The sequence below is a fragment of the Lissotriton vulgaris genome, chromosome 8, assembly GCF_964263255.1.
Source record: "Lissotriton vulgaris chromosome 8, aLisVul1.2, whole genome shotgun sequence".
In the NCBI taxonomy this organism is placed as follows: Eukaryota; Metazoa; Chordata; class Amphibia; order Caudata; family Salamandridae; genus Lissotriton; species Lissotriton vulgaris.
Window position 1 is genome coordinate 276,811,021 of NC_141696.1, and position 19,094 is coordinate 276,830,114.

The 19,094-nt window shown below is 42.6% G+C and overlaps 1 protein-coding gene across 1 annotated transcript in view; it reads left to right on the top strand.

Annotated features, from left to right (window-relative positions):
* The window catches only part of TMPRSS15 (transmembrane serine protease 15), a 1,377,509-nt gene that overhangs the window by 906,431 nt on the left and 451,984 nt on the right, over positions 1 to 19,094 (top strand). Inside the window, exons 17-18 of the mRNA XM_086934040.1 lie at positions 11,325 to 11,435; positions 16,052 to 16,184. Coding sequence (XP_086790166.1) covers positions 11,325 to 11,435; positions 16,052 to 16,184 — 244 coding nt within the window. The remainder of the gene's footprint in view (positions 1 to 11,324; positions 11,436 to 16,051; positions 16,185 to 19,094) is intronic.

A 19,094-nucleotide genomic window follows, 5' to 3' on the forward strand; every position in this document is an offset into this window, starting at 1 on the left:
TTTATAACATACGTACAAAAGTCTTTATGCATCAACAATTATTTTCGGACCTGCGGCTTTCACAACAATAATTAATAATTCAAAACGAATAACTTTTTCTTCTTCTTCTGTCATTTGCTGCCCAACTGTTGGAAATTGTAGTCTTTTTAGCACTAAATCTTGAATTTTACTCAAACGTGGGGGTATGGGAAGTGTGAAAGTCAGTAACCCCTCAGTCTCGAGTCCAGGCGCCAACATCCATATCTCCACTGCCACAAATGGATCGAGATCGATTACTTTCACACTCTTCACTCTCCCAGATTTCTGTCCCCAATACATCTGCTAGATAAGTCCACTCTGGGGTAGCGTACCTTCTGCAGGGCACACGTATCCTCCTCGATCTTCGTGGACTCTCAGTTCCTGAATCTGTCGTCTCTTCCTCCTGATCCGATTCTTCAGCGATCGGGGCAAGAGTTCTTTCCTTTTTCCTTTCCGAACTTGGCCTTTTCCTTCTCTCCGGCCAACTAGCTTCTTTGCTTTCCGTCTGTCCGCTCCTTGTTCCAGGACCTGTCTCTTGGTCACTCTCAGTTTGCTCGATATCTGTGTCGGATTCCCAAGTACTTTCTTCTCCTGAGGCAACTTCGGTCCCACTCGTGTCCTGACCTTCGTCGCCCTGTTCCAACACAGTTTCAGCTTCTTCGATCACCTCCACAGCTCGGCTTTCCCCCTCTATGACTTCTCCGCTTCCCGCCGGATTCTCATCCGAGAGAGGAGCTATGTCTTCTGGAGGTGTTGGCACTCTTCTGGTGTGTGAGGCATGTATCCAGTTTGGCAGACCTCCACACTTCACTGCGGTATTCGTTACAAGTATGACTTGAAACGGTCCTCGCCAACGCACGTCTAAGCAGTTCTTCCTGACATGTTTCTTCACCAGGACCCAGTCTCCTGGACTCAGGTCGTGGCACAAATCTTGTACCGATGGAACCTCTGCAGCCTGGACCTGGAGGGACACAGAATTCACGGCATCAGATAGTCCCTTGCAGTAGTCCAAGATCAAATCGTCTGTGATGTTCACTAGCGCTGCAGTCGGAACCGATGGCAACCTCATAGCTCTCCCCATTAGCACTTCATGTGGAGAGAGGCCTGTCCTTCTATCAGGTGTGCTACGTATACTCATAAGAACTACTGGAAGTGCGTCTGGCCAACTCAGGGATGTCGATGAACAAACTTTAGCCAGTCTGGACTTGATGGTACTGTTAATTTGCTCTACGATCCCTGAAGCTTCTGGTCGATAGCTGCAGTGTAACTTCTGATCGATATTTAAAGCTGAACACAGCATCTTCACCACTTCGCTATTGAAATGAGTTCCTCTGTCCGATTCCAAAGAGGATGGCACCCCAAATCTCGGTATCAACTCTCTAAGTAACAATTTTGCTACTGTAAGTGTATCGCACCTACGCGTAGGGTAAGCCTCAACCCATCTAGAAAATATGCAAACAATCACTAACACCATCTGAGTCTGTTGCATGGAGGCATTTCTATGAAGTCAATCTGCATTCTATTGAAAGGCCCCCCAGACCTTCCTATGTGACTCAAGGTAACTGGTGTTCTTTTACCCACATTTAGTTGCTGACAGATCGTACATCGCTGACACACTGCTTCTGCCGCTACTCTAAACTTAGGATTAAACCATGTTTGTCTGAATACTCTCACCATAGCATCTCTTCCTATGTGAGCTGATCCATGCAATTTCCTTGCCATTGGACTAATGAGTTCATTTGGTAATACTGCCCTTCCATCGGCAGACACCCAGAAATTCATCTCACTTTTTTCGCACCCTGCTGTTTCCCAGCCCTTTTTCTCATCATCTGGTGCATTTTCCTGTACTGCTCTCAATTCATCCCACGTATCTACAGTGTCTAACAACATGGTCAATTCAGTTCTTTCCTGGATTCCCCCCACTTTTGCATCAGTGTGAGAATATCCCTGCTCCGCGCAGTAACGCGCTACCTCATCTGCATATTTGTTTCCTAGTGATACAAAGTCCGTATTTTTTGTGTGTGCTACACATTTGACCACAGCTATGGCCATAGGTTTTTGCAAAGCCTCTAACAGTAGTTTCACGAATTCTCCATTCCTAATAGGAGAACCCGAGGAGGTCATGTAACCTCTTTGAGACCACAACTGCCCATAATCATGAACTACGCCGAAACCATACTGGCTATCGGTGTATATGGTGACTCGAAGTCTTTCGCCTGCTAAGCAAGCGCGAGTCAAGGCAACAATTTCAGCTACCTGTGCGGAGTGTACTCCTTCCAGGCAAGCAGCTTCTATAACTCTGGTAATCGTGCATACTGCATAAGCTGCTCTCAGCTGACCGACATCGTTTCTTACGCATGAACCATCAACGAAGAAAATTTCGTCTGGGTCTGTCAATGGCTCATCTACGATATCAGGTCTCGGTTTGGTACATAGTTCAGTCACATCGAGGCAGTCATGTTCTGTACAATTTTCGTCGTCCACTTCATTCGGAAGTGGCATCAAGGTTGCAGGATTCAAGACAGAGCATCTCTTTAGGGTCACATTCTCGGCAGCCAGTATGACTTGCTCGTAGCGTGTGAGCCTGCTATTCGTCAGATGCTGAGTCTTCGTCCTTGTCATTAACAGTTCTACAGAATGTGGTACATACACCTCTAACGGATGACCCATAACTACGCTCTCAGATCTTTCAATGCTGACACCCGTTGCAGCTACGGATTTGAGACATCCGGGCAACGCTGCGGCTACTGGATCTAATGTAGCCGAGAAATACGCCACTGGCCTGCGCGCATCTCCGTGGACCTGTGCTAATACCGCTAAAGCGCATCCCTCTCTCTCGCAGCAGTAAAGCAAAAAAGGTTTCTTATAATCCGGCATTCCTAAAGCCGGGGCGCGACATAAGTCCTCCCTTAGCTGCAAAAACGCCATCAAACAATCTTTGTCCCATGGTACCGGATCACTTACTCCCTTGTGCGTCAGTTGTAATAATGGTTTGGCCTTCAGTGAAAAGTTTGCTATCCACTGTCGACAATAACCAACCATGCCTAGAAACATCCTGACTTCTCTTTGTGTCGTAGGCGCGTTCATTTTCATAATCGCCTCTATTCTGTCTGGAGACACCTTCCGCTTTCCCTTTTCAATCCTATGGCCCAAGTATTGCACCTCAGTCTTACAATATTGCAATTTACTTGGAGACACCTTGTGTCCGTTCTCGGCCAAGTGATTTAACAAGGTGATGGTGTCTTCTCTGCAAGCTTCCTCAGTTTCTGACGCAACTAGGAGGTCGTCTATGTACTGGACTAGAACTGAATTCTTGGGCAGTACCAGACTCTCAAGATTTCGTTTCAATAACTGGTTAAAGATCGATGGGCTCTCTGTATACCCCTGAGGGATACGACACCATGTTAAGACGCGATCTTCCAGCTTGAAAGCGAAAAGATACTGGCTCTCTTCGTCTAACGGTATTGAAAAGAAAGCCTGACACAAATCTATCACGGTAAACCATTCAGCTTGGAACGGTATCTGAAACAATATCACTGATGGATTCGGTACCACTGGACAACATGAGACAACAATGTTATTAATCTTTCGAAGATCCTGCACTATTCTGTATTTTCCACTAGGTTTCTGCAAACCCATGATCGGGGAGTTACACGGACTTCCCACGATCTCCTTCAGTATTCCCTGCTTAATCATGGATTCGATCACAGGCTTAATCCCTGCAATCGTCTCTGGCGTTAGCTTATACTGTGGTGTTCTTGGATACTCAGCATGGGGTCTTACCAAGATTTTTACCGGGTCTACTCCTTTGATCAATCCTATTTCTTCCCCAGTAAAATCCCATACCTCAGCTGAGACTTTCTCTCTCAAGTCTTGTGGAAGCTCCTCTACTGTTAAGGTAGGATAAAGTTCCACACATTCCCTTGAGTTTACAACTTTGAAATCAGCGTCCTCATCATTGGTCTGCACTTCTACTCCCTCAGGTGTGCAATGTATCGTACAATTCAGTTTGCACAGCAAAGCTCTCCCTAATAAGCACACAGGACTAGAATCGCAGATCACAAACTGATGTTCGTCACTGTAATTCCCTATCCTTACTGACACTGGTTCGGTCAAGGGATTTGTCATCCTTTTGTTCGCGACTCCTACCACCTGAACCGTTTCTCCTGATATTGGCAGACCCGGGACTACCGCAGATCTTAACGTGGATCTTGTGGCCCCCGTATCCACCAAAAAGGTTGTAGGACATCCCGCTATTTCTGCCTCTACGTAGGGTCCTCTCTGATCTACCTCCAAGGCGGCTCCTAGAGTACAATCTTCCTCCCTATTCGCCCGCTGCCCTGTAAGAGGATCAACGTAGTAGCATTCCTCTCCTCCTACAAACAATGGCATCTGTCTGTAGGTCTTCCCTCCGTTTGAGATGCGAGGTGGTTGAGGAAACGGGGCTCGAGGAGTCTGAGTCCCCCCTTTGACAAACTTGCCCTTCGGGACTGTGGCTCCTTTAACCACGTTGTTCTGAACCTCTTCCTCCTCCTGCTCTAATTCTCCTGACTCAACATTGTAAGGACACTCGCGTCGCCAGTGTCCCACCTCATTACACTGATGGCATCTCGTCGACTTTTTCAGTGTCGCGATATCCATTCTCGGTCTCGGTCTCTCTTCCTCGTCTCTGCTCTGATTATTCTGTTTCTTTGCCTGCGTCCCTGTTCCCTGCTGCCGCGGTTTATCCTTTCCAGCAGCTTGCATTTGCACTAGCATTAACTTTTCTTTAAGCTTCTTTGCCTTCGAGTCTATCTCGTCACTACAGTACCTTGCATATCTCAGAATCTCGTCTAAAGGTTTGTTCTGCCAACAGATCAGATGCTGTTGGATCATTAGACATATTTCTGGTCTCAATCCGAGGACAAACTTTGAAACAAACTGTCCTATGTCCTTGGGATCCATCACATCTAACCCGCTGTATTGCTTGAATGCTTTCAGCAATCGCTCGTAAAACTGATGAACTGTCTCTTTCGGCTCCTGAGTAGTTCGATCTATCTTTACCCAGTCTATGTCTTGCACCGGCACTTTCTCTTTTAGCCACGTTATTACTCTCTCGTATTTTTCCATGACTCTATCGGATGGACCATTCGTCCTGGCGTCTCTTGATGGCTCACAAGTGGGCCATTCAACACTAAGCTTGCACGCCGTCCACAAGTCTCCGGGTACTACGATATCGAACAGTGTGTTCAAATCGATCCACAGTACCTTCGAGATCTTCACGAATCTCTCTACCTGCTTATACCACTCGACAGGATTATCCCTAAGCTTTGGGAAGGAATTGGTGAATGCCGCCAAATCCCCCCTACTCCAGGGCACATGAACGTAACTTCCATTCGCGATTTCTCGCAAAGGGAAAGCTTCCATTCGCATCAAACCTGTGTCCTGGGAGCCCTCAAGCACACTCCGTCTAACGGAGCCCTTTCTGGACCATCTTTCCTCCCATCTATCTAGATCTCTCCATATTCTGATACTTACGATCAGTTCCCTTATATGTACCTTCAGCGCGATCGTTCTACGGTCATCCAAATCCTGATCCGTGCAAGTTAGTCTATGGTTACTCTGTAAAGCCTTAGTTCGTGACAGGTCTACCATGTACCTGTTGGCCAAATTAGATAAGTTCTCGTGAACTGACCTTGCTCTTCGAGTAATATCCTTGGATAGGAACAGTATCTCATCTGGTGTATACGAGGCTAATCTCTCTAATGACACTGTACCATCAATCAATTCATCCAAATCTGCCTTCAAACTCGTTATGTCAAGCCGTTTTGCTTTTATTTCAGCTTTCAGCATCTCAGTTCTGTGTTCTTCTCTCATATCCCTCTCACCTCCACTATGCGCCCTACGCCTGAGCACAGGTGAGTTATGAGGAGTCTTCCTTCCATCTCTTCGTTCCCACCCTTCTAGATCCCAAGCCTTTCCATCTCCACGTGGGGTATGGTGGAATAATGCTCCGTCCCCCAACCCTATGTTCCGATTTTTAGGCTCGGTTTCTTCAGATGTGAGATAGGATCCACCGTTCTGCTTTATCCCATTGTAACTTGCTTGTTGTCTGGTGTCGCTTAATAAACGATAGGGTCCGTCACGACCCTCCATGTTCCCGTGATCTCTTTCGCGATCACCGGAAGAATGGCGAGACGTTTCGCGACTCCCTATGTTTTCGTGACTCCGACCACTATCTCCGGATGCATGTCGAGACGCTTCGCGACTCTCCATGTTTCCGTGACTCCAATGTCTCACATTCTCACCTGGGGCATGGTGTGTGCACCTAAAGGTATTCTGGTACTCCTGTGTCCTACGTTCCCCTTCACTGAAGGTGACGCGAGGCACTTCGCCACACCCTGCACTTCTGTCTTCGCACATTAGCCTATCAGTAGGATAAGTATCTCTTCTGCTCTCTTGGCTTCCTCCCTCCCACTCGGGGCTGCTTTCGCCAGCTCCACAATGAGAGAGAATCCTGTTATCCTGCTCTCTCCACTCGGATCCCGTTTCTAAACTTTTATTCCGAGCCTCTTCGGCCGCGTCCCATTCTCTCAGATATTCCCTTAATTCCTTATAGGTTTTTGGTTTAGGACCCCTCAAATCCATTGGCCCTCTTCGACCTCCCTGTTCTACTCTGGGACCTGTTGCAGAATCTAATGGGGTACTCCGACTTATTGGTGCTCGTATCTGCCTGTGGGTATTCGTTGTGGCATTTCTATTCTCCTCTTCTGCTCTTTCATTGTCCCATCGTGCCTGTTCCTCCTGCTGGACCCCTTCTGGGTTATAGATTGACACAATAGGGCCTATGGTGACCGGGACCTGTAAAGCGTCCGGCATTTGGTATGACCTAGCGCATTGCGTCTCCGGCACCTTCTGGACCACAAACCTTCCCACTACTCTCTGTTCAGGACTAGTTTGGGGTATCTCTACAGTCTTAGTAGCGTCCCACTCTGTTACTGGGATCGACTTATATTCCCCCCACCTAGTTCCGTCTACTTGCGGTAATATAGGACTCGCAAGTTCACCGCTGTATGGAGGTGGTCTATCTGTTAACAGCCTATCTATCAGATCCTCCTCCGACTCGCTCTCCTCATCATCTTGTTCTAGAGGTTTCCTTTCTCCCGTAGCCTCTATCATGGTGAACAGTTTGTCCGCTTCTATCTTCTGCACCCTCCATTTCTTAGCTTCATCGTCCCATTTAGCATCCTGCACTGCCTTTACTGATCTTCTCACTCTTTCTTGTCGCCTCTTTACGCCCCTTTCGTGTGCTGTTCTAAACCACACACCAAGAGCTTCAAACTGTGTTGGCCTCGGTAGAGGTCTCATTGAAAGCATCGTCGCCTTCAGTTGGTTCAACACTTCTAATTTAAATGTTCCAAATCTTGGAAACGCCAGTTCTTTTTGCCCTTCAGTTAGCCTATGCCACTCGGAAATCCACAGTATTGAGTGTAAGCCTACATTTACTGCCATATGATATGCTGGTGTGCCTTCTGGTGGAGCCTCTTCTCCGGCATGTAAATTTCTCTTTTTCTTTTTAAAGACTTTCCCTAAACCCTTAAAACACTTCATTTTGGTAACGTATGATATTTCTTACCTATTTGCGTCTTAATAACAACCACCAATCCCTGTGCGACTCTCGCTAATCAGCCTATCTCAGCCCAGTTCTAAGCTGACTGTCCAATCCCAGCGCGACTCTACACTGACGACGCTTGTCTCTTCTTCAGCAGCTTCCCTCGTTTCTCGACTCGTCTCACGATTTCACATGCGTTTTCATTCATACATTGAAAAATGACTACTTCCGTCCAAGCGATCACTTTTCTCTGACTGTACGGCCACAGTCTAACTGTAATTGCTACCTCAACTGGCACAGTGTCTTTCCTCTTACGGTCGGACACTTGCCTTAACTGATAGGTTACTTACACACAGTAAACGTACGACCAGCGTCCGCTACTCATTCACTCACACATACGCTCCCCCTATCATCGGTCTGTCGGGAAATCAATGGTACCTCATGACCCCCTTTCAATGGTAGACTAATTACTCTGGGTGTTCGATACACCCGAACCACTTAAGTCCTCTGGACATAAGATTTCATCCAGTTGCGCGCGCTCACAACTTTCCCTCAATCACACTACAGGCATTCAACTCCGCTTGACATTACAACACAGGAACGACATAAAACACCGCAATCTTACAACGCATGACCCTTATACTCACTCTCGACCGACTCTGCTGCTTTTCTCTCGACGCACCGTCAGCACCGTCTTCGGCTGCGATTCTTCTTCTGGTCGACGATGACTAGGGACCTTGGGGTAAACTAACCTGGCCTAGGTCGTCTTCCTCAAGAAGATAACCATCATTACTCTGCTACCAACTGCGGGGAACGGGATTTTGATATCAATTTATGATTATGATAAATTTAATAAAGAATCCCATTCATCTGTTTTGGACCGCTTATATCTGTCATTGAGGAAAAGACCACCCCCGCATTGGTTAGACGAACCCCATTAACTGACGCCACTCTGAAGAACCACTTACAACTGATGACGTTTTAAGAGTTTATATAAAGTTAATTTGAATACGATACAATCCACTCGGGATAAAATCTCAAAGTATACAAAATACAAAATCAATTAAAATATCAGTCGCCTTAAGCTTCGGTGTGAAGTGGTTCCTTCTGCGTCATCTGCAGTAAGATAAAACAATAATCAAGTTAAAACTGTCCCTACTCTATGCTATGTGACAATCCTTCTTCGCAAGTTCTCTTCCCTAAAAAGGTGTCAGCAGTTTGACTCCCAAAGAAGTTCAAACTCTCTTAGCCTCTAAAGGAAATCTTAAGTCTCAGAAGCAGTACCCTATCTGCCTACCCATCTGCTCTCTAAGGGTCCTCGGCCTACTGCTCCCTTGCGCTCTGATGTCTCAGCGCATCTGCTCAAGGCATTTACCCTTCGCTTTGCTCTCGCCTTAGCCTAATGCTAATTGCTCTCTCCTCCCCGGGGTGCTGTCCCTAAAATACACAATCACCGTGTGGGTGGAACGCCCCTTGACGCCCACCACGGACTTCCCCCGATGATGTCAACTTCCTGCTTCTTCCATTGGTCCATTCCTTGCGTCGTCCGTTAAATTGACCCTTCTTCTTTAGATGTCATCTTCATCATTTCATCGTCGACTTTCATTGACTCTTTTCAGATCGAGTAACATATGAATTTAGACAAGGCCTTAACTCTATGTCTCTTAACTTGACCCTGCTAGGTCCTGTGAATGGTCTTGTCAAAACATAGTCTACATTCAAAGTGTCTCTCCTCACGTTCGAGCAATAAGCTCCGTCCGGCATTGTCACCTTAAATCTAACAAGCGCTAGACTTCTCGGCTCTCATGTCCACATCAAGCTATTTACGACTTTCACAAGCCCTCTAAATTACATTCATGTGACTATGCTCCTTCGAACTCTTGACCAGTTAGGTTACAAACACAAATGACCTAAACTCTTCCAGCATTCCTACAGAAACCTTCTACACAGTATAACCTTTGGCATACATTTATATATTCGTACTTTAACAAAAGCCCTAGTTATACTTAAATACCTTCTACATCAAATATATGAAATACATAGAATACGACTGTATAGAACATAACTTATGCATCTTCCTTGGTTACATCTTTATGTGAGTTCTCTTATATATTTATCCACGTTTCTCCACATTTACGTCTTTCCACGTTATTTTTCCTCGCCGCTTCTTCCCAATGTAAAGTTACACATTTAAAGTTACACACGTACACGAATTCTACTGTGCACGTTCGGTAGTTCCTAAGCATTTCTACACATTTCTATACATTTACCCTTCATGTATACGGGCCTTCTAAATCTAATGCATTTTAACGTGTGAATACATTTTACATTTCCTATACCATGTTATCACATTCATTGGCCTTTATACTATAGTTGCCAACTTTACATTACGATGTGCGTTTCATTCCTACGTTTATAACATATACGTCTAGATATGGTTACTATATACTTTAAATTCAAATTGCGCTTTCTCAGTTTCAAATAAAATTTTATTTCCTTGCACTTCTCAAGATCCCAATGATGGTTGACCATGTTATTCTGCTAGTTGATATCAACCCGTTGGTAGGGGAGAAGCAGAGGATTCCCAGATCAAGGATTCTGGGAATCTTGGATCAAGAGTTACATACCCTGACAACATATTACTACTATACTGAACATTACACAGAATGTCTAGAAAATTATGTGAAATTGCACAGCATTACGCAACATACCATAACCTACACCTTGCTTTCAAAATTAACGCAGAACTTATTTTCCACTAGAACTTATGAGACCTGCTTGGCCTGCTGAAAATAGAAGAGGCTACAGGCAAGTGACCCTTACAATCGAACACATTTTAAACATATAGGTAATTATAGTAAAGATCATGTTTCCATAGGAAAAGGCTATATTGAGTTGCTCATAAATTTGGCTCCATTTGACGAGTCTCAACAAAACTTTCCAAAAACGGGCTACCTTTTAACTACTTTGCACAAGCAGGGGCCAAGAAAAAGGGGGGGATCCTAATACACGTTTTCCCCATTCAATTTTCAATATGAACTTTAGACACATCAACAGAACAAACACCTAAATGGATTTACACTAAGTATGACAGAAAGCTAGATCTTGGTCTAGAAAGCACTTTTTTGTGAAAATCAGTGCAGTAGTTTTGGAAAAATGAAGGTTACATTTCTTTTCATATTTCACTACACAGTGGATCCACAGAGGATCCTGGTAACTACGAGTCATTTCAAAATGAATGTCCGAATTTCCTTAGGTAGCTTCTTTTGAGCAAGGTAGCATAATCACAAATATGTTCTTATCAAATTATTCGTAAAGCAAAGCATCCATTCAGTTTCATATTAATAAATGTATACATATACCCTCATTAGAAGTGACGTGCTAATTTCAATGTGCCAGATAGTAGGAGTTACCAGTCACTTCTGAATTATGAGAACTATGTTGTTTCTCTCTTGTTTACCCTAGATCTATTGGCTGTTCAAACAGATGGAAGCAGCTGTCGCTAATTGAACACGTCATACTTCTGGTCACTATGGGGCAGATTTGCATTTTGTAGTAGTAGAGCAGTACAACAGTAGTACTATTTAGTTACTAAAAAACTGAATTCTCAATCCTAAAGTGGGAAGATCTCCAGATAATTTCTCAAAAGAAATGCTGACACGTTTTCTGATTACAGAGAAACTAACTACAATTAATTATTCTATTTTATTGGCAGAACCTTGCCCTTCCAATAACTCTCGTTGTGCAAGTGGGGAATGTATACCAAACGCAAAGATATGTGATGGAAACCAGGACTGCAAGGATGGAACAGATGAATCAGAGTGTGGTAAGCAAACGTTTCAAGTGTGTTTGTAAAATCAAAAATACAAATTAAGTGGGTTAACAGTTTATTGCCAGTGTTTCATGTTTTTAAATATGATTTATTATTGTATTTTCAGTCTGGCAATTTCAGTTTTTTTTGCATCAGCTCAGAAATTTTGTACGTTCTCAGGAGTTGTTTTTGGCAGTTTTTAGACCTGGCTTTTTCAGAGGATTCACTCCCAGACTTTGAGCTTTTTGGCCATCCTAATCTGGCGGGGGGTCTTTGAAGGCTCCGCAGCGGTTTTTCCGCCTCCTGCGGGCCGGCGGACACTTCCGCCGGCCTGGAGGATGCGGAAAAACTGCAATCCTAATGACCCCCTAAGTACAGCACGTCAGAGGATAACAAAGGGAAAGAGAAAAGGGAAAACTGCCACAATAGATAGCAAGCAAGTGAAAGATCTCCATCCTGTATCTGGTATTGAATGTTCGGCATGGCATTTCGATCAGAATTGTTTTACATTTGGTCAATACAATGTCAATTCATATCTAGTTAGAAATGATGGAATATATGAACTAGAGATGATTGCGGTATTGAACAAATAAGTTGTTTGTCATGAAGAGACAGCAGGAAAGCAGCAGGCATAAGAACAATAATGCATTTGTATATTGTTTAATAGCAAGTTAGATATATTTACATTTTAATTACAGCTTACTTTATTTGCTGACATATTGCTCCAGATCCAAGAGCATGTGGCATGTGTAGGTAGCGTAGAACACACTGAGTGCAGGCTATGCTCTGACCTCTGTAGGCATTGAGATTCAGTGATGGGGACCAAGAAGGTATGGAGATTGGAATATAGATGCTGAAAATTGTATTTTTGGCATTACCAACAATTTCTGAGTCACGGATCAAAAATTACGTGAGGGTGTATACTGGGGCTGAATTTTACCAAGGTAGGCTTGAGATGAGCTAGAAACCACTTTTTATACAATTGCTAGTAATGCATAGTGATCTTTGTTTTTAGCTGAGAGTCACCCTGCTGTGTAAGGGAATGTTAGATGTGCACCTTTGCAGGTTGAATAAGGTTCAAGCAGCAAAGGAGGATTATTGCAGCAGCAGCCCGTGCAGTGGAGAGTGGTGGGGCAGTGGGGCCGGGTGGGGGGAGGATATCGACAGAAGACCAAGAGGGAAAATTAATTATTTATTTAATTTGCCCTTGTGGTAATCAGTCGATTCACCCCCCCCCCAACCCAGTTCACCACTCTTACCTGCAGGGGTCGCTCCTAGATTATTGATGGAGCCTGATGTGCAGGCTGTTGCAGTAATCTAATGAAGTTGGTACTGCCTTGGCAGTGGGGAAAGTGAAACACGAGCATATTTTGATGGATTGAGTAACTGGTACCATGCACTGTGGCAGTAATTAATGATCTCATTCTCATATATGGCTAAAGAGAACTACAACATTTCTGGAAGAGGTGGTGATGGTCAAGATGACTGCGAGAAAGTAGATTGAATTAGGCAGAAGAGCTGGTGCAGAGGAGGAGGTTAAATATAGGATCTAGGTTTTGCAGGAATTCAACATGAGAGACCTAAGGGTCATCCAATGTTGGGGACAGTAACGCATATAGAGATGCTTGAAAGGTAGAATAATGGGGACGAAGAAAATACTTTTGTGTCATTGCTGTAAATGGAATGGGAGAAGACATAAGAGGATATGACGTCAAAACAGTAGGTTGTTTATAACAAGATATAAGCATGGAACATATGTGACTGTAAGGAGCAAAGGAAATAATGTCGGTAACATAAAAGAGGGCCGATTCAGTTGAGTGGAACAGAAAAACACCCAAACCAATCAGTACACACTGCAAGGACGTTTGACCAAATACCCTCAAACTTCCTAAGACTACAGCTTAAAAGGTACTCTATTTCACTCAAATAAAAGATGTGACTAGGTACATCATGGGTGTCATGGATATTTTACACATGAATCCCTGTCCATGAACAATCTTCCAAAAAGAAAAAGAGCAAAAGGGTTTTGAAATATTGTTTAAAGCATTTAATTTTCCAAAAGATAACAACATTAAATACATTGATTTTTGTCTCAAACAGTTTGTTTCTGAAAAACAAAACAGACAGTGGCCATGCACCAACCCTTTTGTGTCTTCACAGGAGCCACCATGGAGGCAGCTCCTGTGAATGCAAAGAGATCATTACTGGGCTGTTAGTGAACTAAAAATGTGTTTCTGTTCATCAGGGTGGTGAACTTAATACCCCTTCCCTCCCATTCATCTTGACAGACAGAATAAAGACAGACAGGGGCTTATTCAGTACCATGGCTCCCAAATTATCATCTGAAAAGTGTTGTGAATATACTTGCTATACTTTGTATTTAGTAAAAATAGAAACAAAAATGGGAAATCAGTTTGTGACATTTTTTCCTGATGCAAGATTTGTTTGCTCAATTTCCCTAAAAATGGCTCAAGAAGACTTGCCATTGTATTTTCTTCCTGTGCAGTGATTTTGTTATATCACCCTGTATGTGCACAAATTAAAATGCTCTCCCCACCAATGTTATTCTTGTAATGTCAGCTTGCTTTTGAGGGCCAGTGAGAGGACATCCAACTAGTCGTTTGATCAGCCTCTAACGGTCAAAATATAAATGTCACATGGATTAAAATTGGTGATAATGGACTAAAGTCATCAGGTCATCCTAATTAATAAATATTCTTGTTGAATTTCCCAAATTTTGGATAAACAGCATAGGTCTACACAAAACCCTACTGGACAAGCTGTCATTTGGAGACCAATACCAAATTAATCCTCTCTCAAATAAAATTATAATGGAGAGTCTTTGTCCAGTCTATAAATGGTTTGGCCCATAAAATCTATTTCTTCATGGAGCGGTGGCAGCCCCCTCTCACTTACACTCTTTGACTACAGAAGCCATCATTAGAACTGTAGGCATGCCCATTAGAGGCTTCTTTGTCAGAAATGTCTAAAACAGTTTGACAACGTCTGTGACTATGTTGTTTACTTGAAACTGTCTACAAGATGACGAGCTGGAACACATTACTTGAGTTTAAGCACCATTAAGTAGAACTTAGCACCTGATTCAAGCATGGGTGGAAACCAATGATGGTACTATGACTGTTAGGGAGACGAATAACGAGGAGATGTTTCCATTCATCTGGATAGATGCAATGCCACCCAGGTCATTATCAGATGGCAATCTAAGCTTGTTATCCTGTGATGTAATAGTGGACAGCTATCCCATTAGCAACGTCAGCCATAACACAAGCACCATGACCCACAAATAAATTGAGAAACCCTGTGTTAAAACTCGAACACTAGTTGAATAATGGAAACATTGTTGTTCATGATTTTGAGACTTAAACTACTACACTGAAAGTGTGCCATCGTGATGGAGGACACATCACATTACCACTGTGAATGAGATGAATTGAGTAAAACATTAGGGGGGGGGGGGTTTTGGAAAACAATCAAAAGTAGTCATTTGTCAAGAACCTGATGCTGGTGCAACCACGGTGGCTTCTTCATTAAACAAAATGCTCACAGGAGGACAAGCAGGAAGCTCCTCCCTCATCACTTCCATTCATGGTGCAAGAGATATGGGATGCCGATGTGTTTTCAAGAGAGGATCTCTCAAGGAATATGTGCAAATATGGATGGAAGAGAAAGATTTAGTGGCAGATTTGCTTGACCTTTTGAAAATGTCTGCACTGCCAAAGATTGAAGGTGGTCTTCAATTAATGGTGATCTCAGGGAGACATGATGCCAAAGATAGTGATTGCTACCATAGCCCATCCTCATTTAAATCTTGGAATGCTTTGACTACAGAGAGAGCACCTTGCTATTTATATTCCACGAAGCTACCCACCATGCATCTAATTCTTATCCGACATCAAATGCCCCTACCTCAGTTAATTTCACTTGCACACTTTTCACAAATAATTGTGAAAGCAATATTTGTTTTGCTCTTGTGATAAAATGCTCATGTGTTGATATAATAACTGATTACTCTAAACCAAGAGGCTGTAAAGAACCAGATACTTGGTGGAAGACTTAGGGCCTGATTATGATCTTGGCGGACAGGGTTACTCTATCACAAATGTGACAGATATCCTATCCGCCATATTACAAGTCCATTAAATCCTATGGAACTTGTAACACTGCAGACAGGATATCTGTCACATTTGTAACAGAGTATCCTATCTACCAAAATGTTAATTAGGCCCTTAATTTCTTGAGTGTTTCAGTAAGAAATCGAATATAAGTAACTTCAGAAAACTAAGTGTGGTGTAAAAGTGAAAAAGGACTTCACACGGCTCACACAAGTGTGGATCCTTAAGTAGATGGTAGGGGAGTGCAAAGTAAAGTGACTTTCACATCCTCTATTACAGATGTGGTATAGAGCAACAGAGGAGACCTTGGTCTCAATGACAGCTTTAAGCTTATCTTAAAATTTAATTTGCATTGTATTCCTCTACCTTTTGTTTCATTAGCATAATTTGGGATTGAGAAAAAAGCCTGGGACTACGAAACGTGAACTGAAACAAACTTGGTCTAATATCAAACAATATTTCGATAATGATGGGTTGTGTATCTCTTTTCCACTGCAGTTCGTCTGCTCCATGGATCTTCAAGCACCAATGGAATAATTCAGTTCAAGGTCAAGAATGACTGGTACATTACTTGTGCAGACTTTTGGTCTACACAGATTTCAAATGATGTGTGTCATCGATTAGGACTAGGGTAAGTAAAGCTTTTTTTGGCGAGAGTAATGGTAGATGGCCTCAATGCCACAGCTTGCTTTGGCCACAGCTTGTTTTGCATCACACATACTTTGATCATGCGTTACTGGCTTCTAGTTGAATCGTGTTCTGCTTTCAGACCTATGATGTTCATTTACACATGTTGCAGTGGTTTCCATTCTCAGGTACCAGAGCTTTGTTTCCAGAGATACAAGCACTTCAAGTATTTAATCCTTGAACAAAACATCCATGATTAGGTTGCTTCCATCCATTCAGATGCATGGGTCCGAAGCAGCTGCCAGCTGCATGATGAACTTCATGAGTACAAGGAAAATAAAAATAAACAAAACTGTCACCTGATTTAAAATTGACTGGGCACTTGCTGAAATGGTGGCCCTCTTACAAAACACTTTACTTTTGCTTAGTCATCTTCTTACGCGTACCCCTCATCTACAAGGCTGAAATGGTGAAAAAGAGATAACAAGCATCTGCTTGATCTGCAACATTAATAGGGGCTTATGTATGAGCCCCCACTGTCCATTTTGCGCTGCCGTTGTATCACTTTTTGTGACACATCAGCGGCGTAAATAATGCGCCATATTGTGCCATATTTATGAAATTACGCATCTAGGCAGATGCGTCACTTCGTAAACCTCTGCGTGTAGGAAGTCGGAATCTGACTACATGGTTGTCCCCACTTTTGTCCTGGTGTTTTGGGGGGTTTTGACTTAGTTTGGCTGGGATCCTGCTATTCAGGGCCCCAGCCTATCTGCTTTCCTCTCTAAATTGATTCCATGTACTATAGGTACAGTCCACTCTGGTTACTGGGTACCCGTGTGAGTCCCTAGTACATGGTACACTAGGTACTAAGGACATAGGTACCCCAGAGGTCTACCAGGGGCTGCAGCATGTATTGTACCACCCCTGGGAAGTCTTCCAAAATGACACCATACTGCAGCCTGGGTAAGGTGGTGCATGCACCCCTTACTTAGGTATAGGTTACCTATATCTACCTTAAATCACTACACATACCCCTATGGCAGGCCTTATCATTCCTGAAGGCAGGGTGCCGGGTTTTGTGTGAGAGGGAGCAGTCACTCCTTTTCTGTGGCAGCCACCAAACTCTGGAACTCCTTGCCCCCTTCCATTTCCAAGTCAGACTCCCTTCCGGTAACTTTTTAAAACTTGGCTATTTGCTTCTTAGCTGGATGTTGTCACTTCTCCCCCGTCCGTTCCGCGCCTTGACACCTGCTGGTATAATTGCTCTTTATAAATATTATCCTATCCTATAAATGTTTCTTTTTGTGCCTCAGAGATGATTAGAATTGTCATGATCAGTTTCAGATGTTGCTACCATTCTCTTACTTGTTGCTATTCCTTATTCTGTGATCTAATTGTGGAGGCATATGATATGTAATACAGGGGGCTTTGCTATGTATGTCATAGATTAAACTACTCTGTACTGTTTGTCTGTATGAATCTTTGAAGATTTAAATAAAGTTTAAATAACAAGATCATGAGGAAGCCCTTTCTTGATGCGAGGGCACTGCCAACACCAAGCCATATAGCATCCTGCTGATTCACACTCACAGCAACATACTGACATTAACTGCTTATCCATGTTCATTAGTACCTGTAATCCTACTTTATGCTTAGATTGGACTGATCAGGTAGGCATAGATTTTAAAGAACAACACCACCCATCAAAAAAATGCAGTAGCATATCAGAAAATGCCATTTCTTGTTCATGAATATCCCAACCTACACTGTCCATTAGGGTCTGTGATCCACTAGACCATGAACAGGATCAATCAAATAATAGACGAAATTTCGAATTGTCCCTTCCACCCCTTGAGAACTTTCACTGGCTCATTCTGTCTTTTCAAATAGTCTGCAACCTCAGTTCCACCACAATCGGGGTGAGTAGTTCTAAAACCCCTGCATGCATGCTAAGCAAGATGCCATGTTCCAGTCATTTATAACGCATCTACAGCAACAACATAACCAGAATAAGAGACCACTTAAAGTCAGGACTTCTCTTTCTACCCATTGAGGTTCTGGGACTTCATCAGTGTGTCACTCTGAAAATTTCCTTCACTTTTGGAACAGCCCAAAGATGCAGCTTTTTAAGTAAAATCTCATTCAGATGTAAACTGATTACCAGAACCACATGCCAGATAAACATTGAGAAGTTTGCACTCTTCTCTTGCAGTTCCCTTCCTAGTTCCCCTCACTCCAAGTTCAACACTTTGTTGTTTAGTTCCTACATTAATAATTTAGTGTTATGTCTATTTAATATATTTGTTTAGCACCGACTTAGCCCAGAGGGTATTCAAATGACATAAAGCAAATAATTTCAGAAAGCTAGACAGAAGGTTAATTAGCAGGGAAGAACCCTTAATAATACACAGTCTACAATATAAGTCGTGGAGCCTGCCTGATAAGTTTAGAGATTTGAAATTTCCTAAATTTGCATTTTTTTTCTGCATTGAGGGAGGAAGGAAGAAAGTACTATAAGCAGATCACTGACAGAATATTCGAAAACAACAATATTGTGAAACAAAAATATAGATTACAAAAATATTGTTTGCCGTATTTATAATTATAAGTACAAACATTTGGAAAATAAATATTGTTTCACACTAATATTATGGAAAAATATGTTTTTTTAATATGTAGTTTAATATAGTAGAAGGTAAAATTAATATGATTTAAATGTAAATATTTAATACTACATATACATATTTACTTAAATAAACACACACACATATATGTGTGTAGGTTTATATATATGTATATATTATAACACTATTATTAAAAATATATGTTTTAGATTATATTACATTTTTTAGGGTTCGTTTTTAAATTGATTTATTACTATAAAAAGCATTTTTATATAATATATACACCT